The sequence below is a fragment of the Hyperolius riggenbachi genome, chromosome 1 (assembly GCF_040937935.1).
Source record: "Hyperolius riggenbachi isolate aHypRig1 chromosome 1, aHypRig1.pri, whole genome shotgun sequence".
NCBI classification, from domain to species: Eukaryota; Metazoa; Chordata; class Amphibia; order Anura; family Hyperoliidae; genus Hyperolius; species Hyperolius riggenbachi.
In genome coordinates, this window is record NC_090646.1 from 358,816,198 (window position 1) to 358,832,004 (window position 15,807).

The 15,807-nt window shown below is 43.3% G+C and overlaps 1 protein-coding gene across 4 annotated transcripts in view; it reads right to left on the bottom strand.

Moving 5' to 3' along the window:
* EPS15L1 (epidermal growth factor receptor pathway substrate 15 like 1) overlaps window positions 1-15,807 on the bottom strand; it is a 260,710-nt gene that overhangs the window by 200,869 nt on the left and 44,034 nt on the right. For all 4 annotated transcript variants that reach the window (XM_068234205.1, XM_068234203.1, XM_068234202.1 and 1 more), the window contains exons 2-3: window positions 11,056-11,097; window positions 9,526-9,615 (exon numbers count right to left, since the gene is read on the bottom strand). In XM_068234205.1, coding sequence (XP_068090306.1) covers window positions 9,526-9,615; window positions 11,056-11,097 — 132 coding nt within the window. The remainder of the gene's footprint in view (window positions 1-9,525; window positions 9,616-11,055; window positions 11,098-15,807) is intronic.

Below are 15,807 nucleotides of genomic sequence, written 5' to 3' on the forward strand. Positions count from 1 at the left end.
AGAATCCGCAGATGGTGCGAGGTCAACAAACTTGTCCTTAATGCAGCCAAAACAGTGGAACTGATCTTGGACTTCAGGAGACACCCCCCCCACACAACAACCAATCTTCATCAATGAGATTGAAGTGACCAGGGTCTCTAGTGTTAGGTTCCTGGGAACAACCCTAATGAGCGACCTAAGGTGGGCGGAGAATACCACCAAAATCCAGAAGAAGGCTCAGCAGAGGCTATTCTTCCTGCGCCAATTGAAAAAATTTGGTATGCCTCAGGAGCTGCTGTCCAGCTTCTACGCTGCCACTATTGAAGCTACCCTCTGCTCCGCCATCATTGTGTGGTACGCAAGAGCATCCGCCAGTGATAAGTATAAGCTTCAAAGAGTTATCAGCTCAGCAGAAAGAACCATTGGCTCTCCTCTGCCACCTCTAGACCTCCTCTACACCACCAGAATGAAAACAAGGGCTAACAGGATCTCCCGGGACCCTTCCCACCCAGGCTGCCGCTTCTTTGAGCTCCTCCCATCGGGCCGACGCTACAGGACCATCCGCCCAAAGACTAACAGGCGTAGAGACACCTTTTTTCCCCAAGCAGCCCTCCTGTTGAACTCCTGCCTCTCGTCGGTACGCTAGCCGCACTCAGGTCAAATTAGCCTGTCTAGTCACTCCCGGGCCAGTAAATAACCCAGCTGTCACTTCTGGTAGAATCTACTCAAAGGGTTGAAGGAGGTGACTTTATCCCTTGAGCAGCACAATATCCAACCCGGAGGACTCTTGCAAGAGCCAACCGCACTTTGTACTGCACCGACCCTAAAACTGACGTTACCTGCCTGACCTTGCTTGTATTATTGCTTGTATTATTGTTATTGTCTTATGCCTGTCTTGCTTGTATTATGTTACTGTCTATGCCAATCTCTGTCTTTGCTCTATTGCTGCTGCCATGTGAACCACAACCAATTCCGGGTACGACCTCGGTCGCACTTGGCGAAATAAAGATTCTGATTCTGATTCTGATTTGTATCAGCTGTAAAAAAAAAGAGTTGTTGTTGCTTATCTTTTAGAGTAGAGAGGAAGTTCTGAGTTCAGGTCCACTTTAACACAATTCCTTCATTTCAGGGGTTTAAAAGTAATTGGATAACTGACTCAAAGGCTATTTCATGTGCAAATGTGGGCAAATCCATCATTATCAATTAAGCAGATAAAAGGCCTGGAGTTGATTTGAGGTGCTTGCATGTGGAAGATTTTGCAATGAACAGACAACATGCAGTCCACGCAGGTGAAAGAAGCCATCCTTAACATGCGAGAACAGAAAATAACTCATCCGAGAAATTGCTACGATATTACGACTGGCAAAATGTACATTTTGGTACATTCTGAGAAAGAAAGCAAGCACTGGTGAACTCAGCAACACAAAGACCAGGACATCCACGAAAGACAACAGTGGTGAATATCGCAGAATCATTTCCAGGGTGAAGAGAAACTGGACCTCGCTAATTGAAATCTACGCCCTGTTTGGGACCTGTTATCACCGCCAGGGCTTAGATTTCAATTAGCTCCCGCCAATCACCCGCAGTTGCAGCCCACTTGCCCTGCTGTTGGTATGAGAGTAGAGCTCCACGAGCCAATCAGGCTCCTGACCCTGTGATCACTGTAAGCCAATCTCATTGGCTCACACTGACTACTGAAATCGGCTCATGACCAGCTCACAGAGCTCTAGTGACGTCAGAGCAAGTGAGTTTAAGTGATGGGAGAGCCACGCAACATCGATAAGCCCCATTTTTTGTATACCAGCAGCCTCTGGTCCTTAAAGAAAACCTGAACTGAAAATTAAAAGTCAAAATAAGCATACACAAGTCATACTTACCTTCCATGTAGTCTACTCCTCAGTGTCTTTCTCCTGTCCCGCGTCCTGTTTGTTCACTGTGATCAAGGGAATTTTCCGTCCTCCATTTTAAAAATGGCCATTACCCATAACAGCTTTCTGGTCAGCACACAGTTAAACTGTAACATCGCCCACTTGAGCCATAGGGAAACATGGACATTACCTGGTACATCAGTTTTACTCTCAGCTATAACTGACAGCTACTGATATTTTACTGACAGTCACTGATAAAATATTGTCAGAACTGGAAGGGATTATTGTCAGAAGAAAATGGTGAGCTTCTGAGAGGAACTGATGGCAAGGTAACTATGTAATGTTCATTTGAAGTTACCTCATGTGTTTATTTTAAATATTTTTACGCAGTACAGGTTCTCTTTAAAGAGTAACTGTTATGCATGAAAAACAAGATCAATTCTCTATTTCTATCTGTTGATCATAGAAAAGGAATGCTAAAAAGGCAATGCATAACTTTAAAATCAATCTTACTCTTTTATTGCAGAGATTAATCCTCATGTCCCCAGCTCCTTAATACGCAGGGGGGGGCATCTCCGCTAATTCATGTGGGCAATGCCTGCCACCACCGTATCGCATCGCATCCATGGGGACCCCTGCTACCATTTCTTTAGGGATTCCCTGCATTTACAATCAACGCTCGCTATTGGTGTGGGGAGGAGGGGGGAGTAAGGGAGGAAATGACCTCACCATTGGCTTCAACTGGAGGGAGTAAAGATGGCCCTTGCCAGCGAACAGAATTCTCTCGATTTACCTTTTTTTTATTTTATAAAATTCACTGAAATCAACACTTGGACAGTGCAATACACATGTTATGTAAGTAGAGCTAGTATTTATCTGATATATATACAGTGATAATATATATATAATATATATGTTTTTTTTATCTGGAATAGTATGGCTGACAGCTCCTCTTTAACCTCCTGGGTGATACAATAACATCGCCAGGGGGGCGGGGCAGCACTTTTTTTTTTTTTTTTTTTAATTTAATCATGTAGCTAGCCTAGCGCTAGCAACATGATAGCCGCTGTGCAGCGGCATCCCCCCACCCCTTCCGATCGCCTCCGGCGATCAGAGCAAATAAGAAATCCCGTTCAGAACGGGACTTCCTGTTTGGCTTCCCCGTCACCATGGCGATGATCACGATGACGTCATCGACGTCGTGACGTCAAAGGGAGTCCCGATCCACCCCTCAGCGCTGCCTGGCACTGATTGGCCAGGCTGCGCATGGGGTCTCGGCGGGGGGGGGGCGGGAGGGGGCGGCTATAACGCGGCGGATCGGAGGCGAGCGGATGTTACATGCAGCTAGCAAAGTGCTAGCTGCATGGAACAAAAAAAAATGCAAATCGGCCCAGCAGGGCCTGAGAAATCCTCCGTGGCGGTATAGTCCGAGCTGAGCTCGGGATTATCGGCCAGGAGGTTAAGGGGCTAGAGACCGCTCGTACTGAAGTGGTTAAAATTATTTGTGGTAATGTACAGAACCAAAATAAGAAGAAAAAAAAAAGTTGTCTCTGTCAAAATATCTATGTATAGTAGATGATTTCTGTTACAATAGCAGTACACACCATTAGTCAGGATCAAATATGCTGTAGGAGGTAGTGGGGGAGGAGGGGAGTCAGCAGTGTAGCAAGTTTTTGATTTTTATAACTTCTTTGATTGGCTTGAAACAAATGTATCTAGGCAATATATAGCTTACATGAACTGCTGTAATGTGTATTTATGGCTACTTGACACTAGGGGGCTGTGTGAGACAATGGCCAAGGACTTCTGCTTTTAGTTTCTATACAGAAAGATCCTCTTAGGGGTCGTTCACACTACGGGCATTTTTGCCCTTTTTTCCAGCGCAGGTGATCTTCAAAATCGCCCACAAACCGCTTGTGCAATAAATCTCTATGAGAAGGTTCATATCAGCACTTTTTGTCCGCTTTGCAGTCTGCAAAGTAGTGCCTGTACCATCTGTGGGGCGTTTTTGCTATAATGGAAGGAATAGGAAGAGCTAAATGCTCACAAAATTGCTTTATGCAGCGATTGCATTAGCGTTCTTTAGAGTAAATACATTGTATTTATTTTTTTCCGGGTCAAACAGTTCACTTCCTGACTTGCGTCAGGGAGTGAATGACAAAACTGCTTTGGAAAAGCGCTTAGAAAAACGATTTTTACCAAAAACACAGTGCGCAGTGGAGCGCCAAGAGGGGAAAAAAAGCCGCACAAAATCGCAAACGCTTGCGATTACGATTTTAGATGTGAACGAGGCCTGAAAGCAGGGAAGATACAAAGCATTCAAAGCATTTGGGCTGCTAAAAGGTTAAAGTGGACCTGAATAGTTAAAAAAAAAAACCAAAGTGTTTCACTTACCTGGGGCTTCAGCCAGCCCCTTGCAGCCTTCCTGTCCAGCGCTGGTACTCCACGATCCTCTGTTCTCCCGCCGCCAGCTAGTTTTGGTTCAGTCATACCGTCAACTTGTAAGTCAACAGCAAATGTGCCTGCGCGTCCCGAGCCACATGCATCTTACTTCTCGTTCCTGCCCGCAATAGCGTAGGACGCTAACGATGGTGGGAATGCGAAGAAAGATAAGCATGGCCCGGGGCGAGCAGGCACAGTTGTCACGTCGACCGAACCAAAACTAGCTGGCGGCGGGAGAACGGAGGATCGTGGAGGACCAGCGCTGGACAGGAAGGCTGCAAGGGGCTGGCAGAAGCCCCAGGTAAGTAAAACACTTAGGCCTCAATTCACTAAACTTATCTCCTGTCTTTAATAACTCTTCTAGAGTTGTTACCATGGTGATAAGGCATGTAGTATTCAGGAAACATTTTACCTCAGGCAAGCCTAAAGTTAACTCTTCTGTCTTTAAATTAACTCTCCAATCCTTAAAATAACTCCAGAGTTAAAGACAGGCTGTTAATTAGCTGCATGTGAAAATAACTACAGAGGAGGTAAATTAACTACAGAGGAGGTAAATTAACTACAGAGGAGGTAAATTAACTACAGGAGAGGTAACTTAAGGAATGAAGAGGTAAGATAACTCTCTCACGTGTGGAGGTAAGTTTTCTCTTGCCTTATTATCTCTAGCATGATCTTAGTGAATTGAGGCCTTAGTGTTCTTTAACTATTCAGTTCCGCTACTGAATAAAGTTTTTCAGTTTGCAGTTTGTAACTTGACTACAAGTCTTCTTAAAAGAAATAGATTATGAAACATTTAACCAAGATGATCTTGTGCAAATCAAATTTTGTATTAAAGTGGACCTGATCTCTTGCACAGGACAGAAGGGAAACAGAGAATTGCATCCTGCATGTATTTAGAGAGTTTAGCCTGTCTAATTACTCATCTGTGTCTAATCACAAGTTGTAATGTGATCTATCCCCTGTGTCACCTGACTGCCATGGCAGATAAGCCCATTTGACTGCACAGGATGTTAACAATATGTCTGCTTCCATGAAAGCAGGAAGTAGAAAGAAAGCAGATTTATTTTAGGATTTGTATCAGCTTTACCAAAGAAATGTTCTTCTTTAAAAGATAAGCAACAGCATAATAACCTTTAGAGCAGAGAGAAAGTTCTGACTTCAGGTACACTTTAATCTGGTAACCGTTCTCGACTGACCATGTTATTGTGAAATATGCGTTCCATGCGAACATCCTGACACATCTAACATACCATTAAAGTTAATTAAAGGCAGAACCTTTATGCATCATTACCAGCGCAGGGAATACGTTTAACTCACGGTTGGGTTCTACAAATATACATGTAATTCAATTTGTGCATAATTTCAACAATGAGTTCCCTTTAGAGTCAATGAAAACATAATTACAAGGGCTGATAAAGTAATGAGACTTTTTGCCATTCAAAATGTAACGGCTTTGAACATTTTTCTATTTTCAAATATTGTCCTCCTCACGACATACATTTCCTGCAAAGGTTCAATGATTCACAGACTGTTTTCCACCTATCATCAGAGGCCATCTTTTTTCTGTATAGATGTTTTTTCAGCATTGCCCGGATATTACACAGTAATAGGTAAATATGGGCATTCAAATTAGATTCCTATTAATGCTGAAAGTTTACATGAAGTGAGTTTTCCCATATTCTTGCAGCAGTTTGTGAGTCTTGACAATGCTGACATCCATAACCTCAATGGATGGCCTCCTCAATTTCGTTTCTACTTTCAGTTATACTTTCCTGGGGTTTCTACCAGCCCCCTGCAGTCATCCCGTGCCCTCGGAGTCACTCGTAAATCCTCCGGTCCCCCTCCGCCAGCTAATTTCGTTTTCACCAACAGGCCCGGCCACACGTATCCTTCTTCATGTTCTCGGCCTCAATAGCGTCCTGCTAAGGCGCAGGATGCTAATGCGGATGGGAACGCGAAGAAAAATACACGTGACCAAGCCTGTCGGCGAAAACGATGCAATGTATGCAATTCAGAAAAACCTGCACAATATTCTTGTGTGCATACCTATAAAAATGGCACCGATCAAAATAGTGCCAGAGAATGGCGCTAGTAGGATAGCTGTAAAATTACTACTACTTTATTCCTATAGTTACGTTAGTGCAGCCTGTAACGCAGCCCCACCGCACAGTAATGAAAAAATCAATGGGCTGTTCACAGTGCCCACGTTGCGTTACATTGTAACGCAGCACATCCGTTGAGAGTGCTGCATGCTGTGCGTTATGCGCGGCTAAGCCGCATTAGACTGTGCGCACATGCTCAGTAGTGTTAGGGAGGAGTGGAGAGCGGCCAGGCACATGGCTAATTAATATTCACTGCACGGTGTGACGTGCAGTGTTTACTTCCTGGAGCGGCCGCTCAGTGCGGCGATTGGCCGGGCGGGACCACGTGATGCCGCATGCGTCCAAGAGTACGCATCACGGACGCCAGAGTGAGCTGCACAACGCGGCTCACTCTGACGTCCACCTCAGAGAGCACCACGCGTTGCGTTAGGGGCACGTTATGTGCCCTATAACGTCCACTAAACGCAACATCCTGGTGTGTAAGTAGCCTCACTCAGCTGTGTTTGCCAGTGCATATTTCAGATGGGAAAAACTCTATGATAAGAAACTGGGCAGGGATGGTCAATGAGATGCAAATAATTATGAGCTGATTAAGGATTATGCAAATTCTGTTTGCAAATGTATGCAGCTTAAAAATGGACCAATCAAATCCCCCAAAAGTGGAATACGATTGGTGCATCTAAAAGCAACATAAATTTGCATTGAAAATTGGCATAATTCTGCATACATTTTGAGTTATTTGCATCTTGCTGACCATCCCTACTGTTGGGCACATGTCTAAATCACAGGCCAAACCTAACAATGTAAAGTATCCAATCTCACAGAACTTTGAACAGAGTTAAATCTTGATGAATTTTTGTAAACAACAACAGTTAGGGCTCGTCTCCACTAGTGCGGCGTGCGTCTCGCAGACGCACACCGTACTGAGCCGGTGGGCGGGATCGCAGGCGAATCCCATGAGCCGTGCCATGCACGGTTATGGGATTCGCAGCCTCCGTGGCGAAATCTGCGGGGGGTTCCGGGCGAATCGCTCCCGCAAGCGATTCCGCCGCGGCGCCGTCATCCCCTATGGCAGAGTTTCCCCGTGCGAATGATGTGCGGGGAAACTGCAGAATCGCCGGCGAAACCACCCTAGTGGAAACGGGCCCTTAATAGGACTCAAGAACAGCTATGTAAAACACTGACCTACAGCACAGGACAAGACAACTAAAACAGTATTTATAAAGCACACTTATCTTTTATGTGCGGACAAGCCTTTTGAAATATCCCTCCTTCACGCAGAAAAGTACCAGAGGCCTAGCTTTCACAGCCTTCATTTTTATATCATGCCATTCCTTCTTGCCCCCCACTTTCACAGACACTAGCTGGTGCTGTACAGCAGACAAACCTGTCTATTCATATCATAAGCTGTGCCTAACACAGAACTGACTGGGGTGAGCACCAACATAGTATGCCGATGACTGTAAACACTAGTCCTTGCAAGCGCACATTGGCGAACAGTTATTGAAGGCTTGCAGGAAGGATGTTAAAGGCTAAAAGAAACATACAGTATATAGGACAAGTATACTTTCTATGTCAACTTTACATGCAAGCATGTAATACAAAATAGCAAGTTAATTAGAAAATGTTACCAGTGGTTTTAAGGCACACCATAGCAATCCATAATTTGTTTTTAATGTAAGACAAGGACACACTATTATATTTCTTATAGATAAGGTGAACAACAAGGAGAATATCTGCTGGATGCTGATCATTTTCCTAATCTGCCATTGTGTGTCATTATTAGAATTAGATTTCAGCAGAAATCTTGTCTCACCATTACTGCTAGCTCTGTACAGGCCAGTAAAGAGCAAACCCATGAGTCGTGTACCACTGTAGCACACGCACATTCTCAGTCATATCGAATTAGATTCAAAGTCCTTAGGGAGACTTGAGTAGTGTCTGTACAAAGTGATTTCAGAGAAGATAACCTGTGGATTCTCCATCACATGATCCCTACCTATTGCTTACAACTGTGAAAGGTTTGGCTTAAAGCGGACCCAAACCAAACATTTTTTTAATTCAAAATATTTAGTTGCAGCACTCTGACACATACAAATATAAATAAACACTCCTTCAAGCCTATGAGCATTTCAGTGCATGCTTTTCACCCTCCTCTTTGCATAACTAGGGTTATACTGGGGGCAGCCATTAGCAATTCCTCCTTTGCTGGACACCATCTACTCCATCAGTTTGCCGGATTATTTGCCGGCAATATGAAAGGAAGGGAGGGGTTTCTCCAATAAATGTAAAATATTTTATATTTGTCATCATGCAGCTGAAAAAGGCTGCTATTTATTATTATAATTTAGAAAATAGATTTTATTTCTGAAATCTTGTATTTTTAGTTTGGGTCCACTTTAAGGGCTGGAACTCACAGGAGCGCTTTTGGCAGCGTTTTGGCAGCACTGCGATACGCTAGCAGTTTGCCAAAACGCTGGGCTAATGTTAATGGATGGGGCAACTTCCACAGGAGCGTTTGCGTTTCCCAGAAACGCAAACGCAGGACCTGCAGCATTTTGGGAGCGTTAGCGCTTCAATGTAAAGTATTGAAACGCTAGCAGAAACGCTCAGCAAAACCTAAACTGAGCGGTTTTGCTAGCGTTTTGCGGTTCAGCACACTGTAACAAAATGAAAAATTATTCACAGGACCAATCAGGATAAAAACGCAAAACGCAAAACGCTACGCACCCGCTGGGCAAAAAAATACAATGTTGCAAAACATGACCAAAAACGCGCATGAATCCGCTTGCAAACCGCTCAGACAAAACGCTAGCGGTTGCGTTTTGCGTTTGCTGATTTCAGTGGGTTCCAGGCCTTAGATATGAAACATGTGACAGGTCTTGGTACTTCTGAGAGCTGTATGTCCACTAGTAAAAAGCTCAAAGAAACTCAAAGTTCCCAACAGTAAGGGACAAGTCCATTTCAAGTTAGGACATCCAGCTTACATGAAAAATAAACTATCTGTGCCACACATAAATGATCACAGAAAAATGTATAACACAAGGAAGCTATTTTATTTATGAAGACAGAAAAATATTGGTTTGGTCATGTGTATCCCTTTATAACCAAAATAGGCTTTTTTTTTTTTTTACCTTGCCAAGCACAATATCCGAGAGTGCAGACTTTTTAAGAAAGAGAGCTGCTTCTGCTGGCCCAACCCTGCCAGTATAAGATGGATCCACCTGCCAAAAAGAGACGCATAGCATATGTGAACTGTAACAGCAAAAATGTAAGATCTGCGTGTCACAGTCTTAAAAAGCAAAGCCACACAGATTTGTTGCCAATAAAAGTCACAACCACTAAAATGCTAAGCAGCTGCTGCTAATATTATTAAATGCAATTGTTAAAGACTATGACATATTAGAGCGGCAGCAACTAACTGTTGTCATTTGTCACAGTTCTTAGCGACTGCACTCCACAAAATTAGCAGTAAGGCCTAGTGCACACCGAGCGGTTTTTGGAGCGATCCGCCGGCCGCATCCACCTGTAAAAACGCTTGGCACACCAGCGGTTTGAGGTTTTTGCCAAGCCACAAACGCGCCTCCTGCTGCACGTTTTCGGTTTTCGGAAGCATTTCGTCCTCAATGTAAAGTATAGGAAAAACGCAAACCGCTCTGAAAACCGCTACTTCAGAGTGGTTTGCCAGACGGTTTTGTTACAGAAGCTGTTCAGTAACAGCTTTTACTCTAACAATATGTGTAATCTGCTACACAAAAACACACCCAAAACCGCTAGGTATTTAGAAAACGTCTCTAAACATACCTAGAATCGCTCTGAAATCAGCTCCAAAAACCGCTAGCGTTTTGTGGATCTGCTAGCGGTTTTGGTGTGCACTGGGCCTAAGAGCAATTAGTAGCATCAACATGACAAAACTCATAGCCTTTGCCCAATTTGCCATAACTAATTGCTGTTGGAAGTAGGTATAAACTTTCATGTTTGCATGCTGCTCCTTGCAGTGCTTAAAGGCAGAGAAATAACAGCACAAACAAAACTGAGATCAGCTGCTGATTTGCAATCCTGAAGGGGGGAGGGAGGTTTGATAGAAACAGTGCTTGTGATTTGAGAGGGGAAAGGGTTGGGTACAGCACTTGTTATTTGAGGAAGCATGGGCAGCGGGGGAGGTGGCTACACTTCCTATGTGTCGAAGGAGGATGATGGCCATGCCCATCACTCGCAGTAAAGGGTAATGTAGGGGAAGGGAGCTTCATCAAGCTTTCAATGGGGAACGCTATGATTTGTAATTATTCTTCTGGTGGAACACCCCTGCTCATTCTCTGCTCTCCCTTCACTATAGAACACAACACGATGCTCCCCCAACCCAGGAATGTTAATGCCACAGAAGAGGCCACCCTGGTCTTCTTCATTTGCAGTCTCAGCAAGTGACATGCATCAATGATGTCATCACACACGTGCCAGGACATAGAAAGGGTATGTGGAGGGCAATACTGTTTGACTGAATTGCTTGCAAATCTGTTTTACTAATACCAACAACTCCCTTTTGGTTAGGGTTAACTGACAAATTAGGAGAATGTTACTCAGCGATTCCAGGCCTATGTACACAGTAAATTGGCCATTCACTTGAAGTACGCAAATTCCGTTGCATGGAACTGCAATACACTTACTTGTTTATAATATGTTTCATATAACGGATTGCCAATGGAGAGCTGTAAAGAGAAAAACACAAAAAAAAAAAAACAGTGAGTAGTATGAAAAGGGATGCAATGCTTTTAAAAAAATAAAACAAAACAAAAAATTGTCAGTGTCAATGAAATTACTGAGTTTGTAAATTGGCAACTATCCACCTCATTCGCTGGATATGTATTTGTTTCTGCATAATCCTATCTTCTTTCTGCTCCTTGTCTCAGAGAAAAGGTGCTCTTAAGGTGGCCATACATGGTACAATTTTTCAATTAGATAATTTAGTTTGATTATTCCGTTAGATCGAATATAAAGATTTTTCCAGCATGTCCGATCATTTTTCCCGAAAAACCGGGATAATCGTTAGAATTTCTTGATCGAAAAAAAATAATTTTCAACTTTCATTCAATTCGATCATTTAGATTGAATAAACGGGAAAATCGAACGTTTTTATTGTACCGTGTATGGCCACCATAAGTCCAATCATTACAGAGTTTTGCTGGCCACACACACACACCATATAATCTGGTGGAACATTTCTGAGCACTGACTACTTTACTTTGAATCAAAGGCTATCATTCATAAAGCATTTCCGCATGCGGAAATGCATAAAACAGCTGACTTTACCGAACACTCAGCAAGTTTGGCATTCATAAAGCCTCTTTCCGCATGAAAAACTGACACTACCGAGCAGAGTGATAAATCACCACCTTGTGCTGTGATTTTCGTAAAAAAATGTAACAAAATGGTAATTCATAAAGATTACCGCAAGCGGTATGAGGACGGGAAATACCGCTCCCTCTGATGTGGCGATAACAATGTAAAGTTAATGGAGACCCAGACCTCCCAGGCAGCTGCAGTAGAGTGGAACACGGGGAAATGTATCGGCAGCTTCCTGTGTCTCCGCAAGCCTACCGCCAGCCTAGTTCGGGGAATCTCCACAGTGCTATCGCACCTGAACACTTTTTTATGAATGCTCACCCAGAAGTCTAAAATACCGGCAGCGGTGTTTTCCCGCACTGATTCTACTTACCGACAGCTCTTTTATGAATGATACCCAAAGTGTCATATTTTCAGTGTGTCCCATGGAAAGAGAATACATATTTCCAAAATCTGAGTGGTGTACTCACTTTTTTAAGATACTGTATACACACACACACACACACACACACACACACACACACACACACGTTCCTATAGTAATTACTGGTATACATAACAGATACTGTGCCTGACTGAGAATAAGAAATGAGCAAAGGAAGTCAGCCATTTTCCATATAACTTAGCTTGCATTCCCTATCCTGTACTGGGAAAATCAAAGAAAAAACCATAATTAACTGCAATGGGTAAAGCTGTAGCAGTCAGTGTAGAAGGCAAATTCTGCAATGTAGGAAAAATTTAGACAGATCAGTTGTTGGTATCCAATCATTTTAGTGCAGTGTCCCTAGGTATATAATTATAGGGAATACCAATAGGCAAGTATAAGGAGCAAGAATTGCCAGGACAGATAAGGCTCCCTGCATACTGCATGCGTTTCCGATTTTTAATCGGTTTTTACATCCGATTCTGACTTTTAATCGTTACGGCATGCTGCGTTTTTGACCCAGTTTTCCTGTTGATTGCATGCAGGGAAAATCGGAATTGCAAATCGGAAAACTGATTTGCAGTGTGCAGGGAGCCTAAGGGCCCGTTTCCACTAGTGCGGTGCGAATCACCGGGATTCCACCGCTGACGAAATCGCATGCGGATGCGATTCCACGTGCGTTTTTTGCCACGATTTCGCATGCGATTTTGCATAGGCAGGGTATATGCGAATTTAACCATGTCACTGCCTGGTTCAATTTGCATTAGTTTTCATGCGAATTCGCACGCGAAATCGCGGCAAAAAACGCATGTGCGTTTTCCCTATTAAATACATAGCCTGCGAATCGCCTGCATTCCTCACGCAGGCGAATTCTGCAGGCCCTACCGTGCAGAAAAATCCTGCACAGAAAAACGCACCAAAAAACTAACAAGTGGAAACAGTCTCATCCACTTGTATTGGTTATGCGAATCCGCATGCAGACAACGCATGCGGATTCGCTCTAGTGGAAACGGGCCCTTAGGGTTAGAGGAGGCAAGTGTGTATGTGACGCTACTGGTAACAGTTATAAAGAAAAATAAGGGAAGCGAAAATTAGTAATGCTGTCATAGGTTACGGATCATTTAAATGGTTAAGGTTAACTGAAGGGAAAAAATGGGGTTGGAGTTAGGGTTCAGTCAGGGAAAAAGCACAAGGTTTGGGTAAAGACTATTGAGTGATGATAGTAATCAATTAAGGAAAGGCTACACAAATCTGAGGAGCCAGGTAGCTGAGCTTGCTCAACATTTACAGCTAGCACCTTAAAGGATACCACAACTGACATGTGGCATAATGAGATACACATGTGTATGTACAGTGCCTAGCACACAAATAACTATGCTGTGTTCCTTTTTTTCTTTCTCTGCCTGAAAGAGGTAAATATCAGGTATGTAAGTGGCTGACTCAGTCCTGACTAAGGGCTGGTGCACACCAAAACCCGCTAGCAGATCCGCAAAATGCTAGCAGATTTTTAAACGCTTTTTTTTATTTTTATGAGTCGTTTTGCTAGCGTTTTGCGGATTGCTGCTGCGGTTTTCAGTATAGTAGATTTCATATATTGTTACAGTAAAGCTGTTACTGAACAGCTTCTGTAACAAAAACGCCTGCAAAACCGCTCTGAACAGGCGTTTTTCAGAGCGGTTTGCGTTTTTCCTATACTTAACATTGAGGCAGAAACGCACCCGCAATCCAAAAAATGCCTCACCCAGGCATTTTTCGTTTCTGCAAAACGCCTGCCGCTCTGGTGTGCACCACCCCATTGAGATACATTGACCAAGCAGATCCGCAGCCGCAAGCGGATCTGAAAACGCCCAAAAAGCCGCTCGGTGTGCACCAGCCCTTAGACAGGAAGTGACTACAGTGTGACCTTCACTGATAAGAAATTCCAACTATAAAACACTTTCCTAGAAGAAAATGGCTTCTGAGAGCAAGAAAGAGATAAAAGGGGGAAATTCTGATCAGTGAGGGTCACACTGTAGTCACTTCCTGTCTGAGTCAGGACTGAGTCAGCCACTTACATACCTGATATTTACCTCTTTCAGGCAGAGAAAGAAAAAAAGGAACACAGCATAGTTATTTGTGTGCCAGGCACTGTACATACACATGTCTATCTCATTATGCCACATGTCAGTTGTGGTATCCTTTAACTTTTGAGGTTTGTTCTAACTGATTTCAATGGTCCAGGCTCTTACATGTTTCAGCTGGGTTCTGGATTTTAAAGACTGTCTCCCAAATTCCACATTAAAGGACACATAAACTGAAAGGCATATGAAGGCTGCCATACAGTGTTGTCAACTCATCCCTTTAATTACTGACACATCTAAGTTATACAGGTTCCGGGGATATTTGCACATAATCAGTGCCTTAACTGCATCTACCTAGCCGCAAAACCTGTATAATTCATATGTGTCAGTAATTAAAGGGATGAGTTGGCAACACTGCTGCCATATTTATTTCCTTTTAACCAGTACAAGTTACCGGACATCCTCTTTATCTCTTTGCCTGCAGAAGTATCTGATTCACACACCTGAAACAAGCATGTGGCTAACGCAGTCAGACTTTTGTCAGAAACATGCTTATTCAGGGTCTGGCTAAGAATATTAGGAGGTAGGGCTGGTGCACACCGAGCGGCTTTTTGGGCGTTTTCAGATCCGCTTGCGGCTGCGGATCTGCTTGGTCAATGTACCTCAATGGGGTGGTGCACACCAGAGCGGGAGGCATTTTGCAGAAACGAAAAATGCCTGGGTGAGGCATTTTTTGGATTGTGGATGCGTTTCTGCCTCAATGTTAAGTATAGGAAAAACGCAAACCGCTCTGAAAAACGGCACTTCAGAGCGGTTTGCCAGGTGTTTTTGTTACAGTAGCTGTTCAGTAACAGCTTTACTGTAACAATACAGGAAATCTACTACACCAAAACTGCTAGACAAAACCGCAAAACGCTAGCTGAAACGCTACAGAAAAAGAAGAAAAAGCGTTTCAAAATCTGCTAGCATTTTGCGGATCTACTAGCGGGTTTTGGTGTGCACCAGGCCGTAGAGGCTGGACTGGATATGATTGAAGTAAAGAAGCTGGGAATTAAAAAAAAGATCCAGGCAGATTAATAATCTGTCAAAAACACATACTATCATGTAGCCAAAACTTAATAAAGCTTTGCAGTTGGAATGTGGACAAGCAAGATGGTGACATGTACAGAGACTCAGTGAATGTAGTGAGGTGAAGTGCAGAGAAAACTCAATAATTTAAAGTACACAGTCAACATGCTGGAGATATCAGCAACTGGCAGAATTCCCAGCATTTTTAGACTGGCCTGGACTGTGTATCACCTCAGCTGGTCATTATTAATAGTTAACTGTCAGCTGGAAGCAAATTCTAATCACTTTGTGCAAATGAGGCAGGTTCTGAAACTAGTAATTAGCTATTCATTTTTGCACAGGACTAATGTCAAGCTGGACTTTTGTGCTTTCAATCGCTTGCCTTGATTTTAAATTTGTATTTTTTTTCTGGAACAAAGTGTACTTGGAAATACAAAAATCTGGAATAAATAGCGAAAGGGTCTCCCAATCAAAATCTAGTGCCACTCAACAGAAGGAATCACTATGCAGACATAGAATAGTGA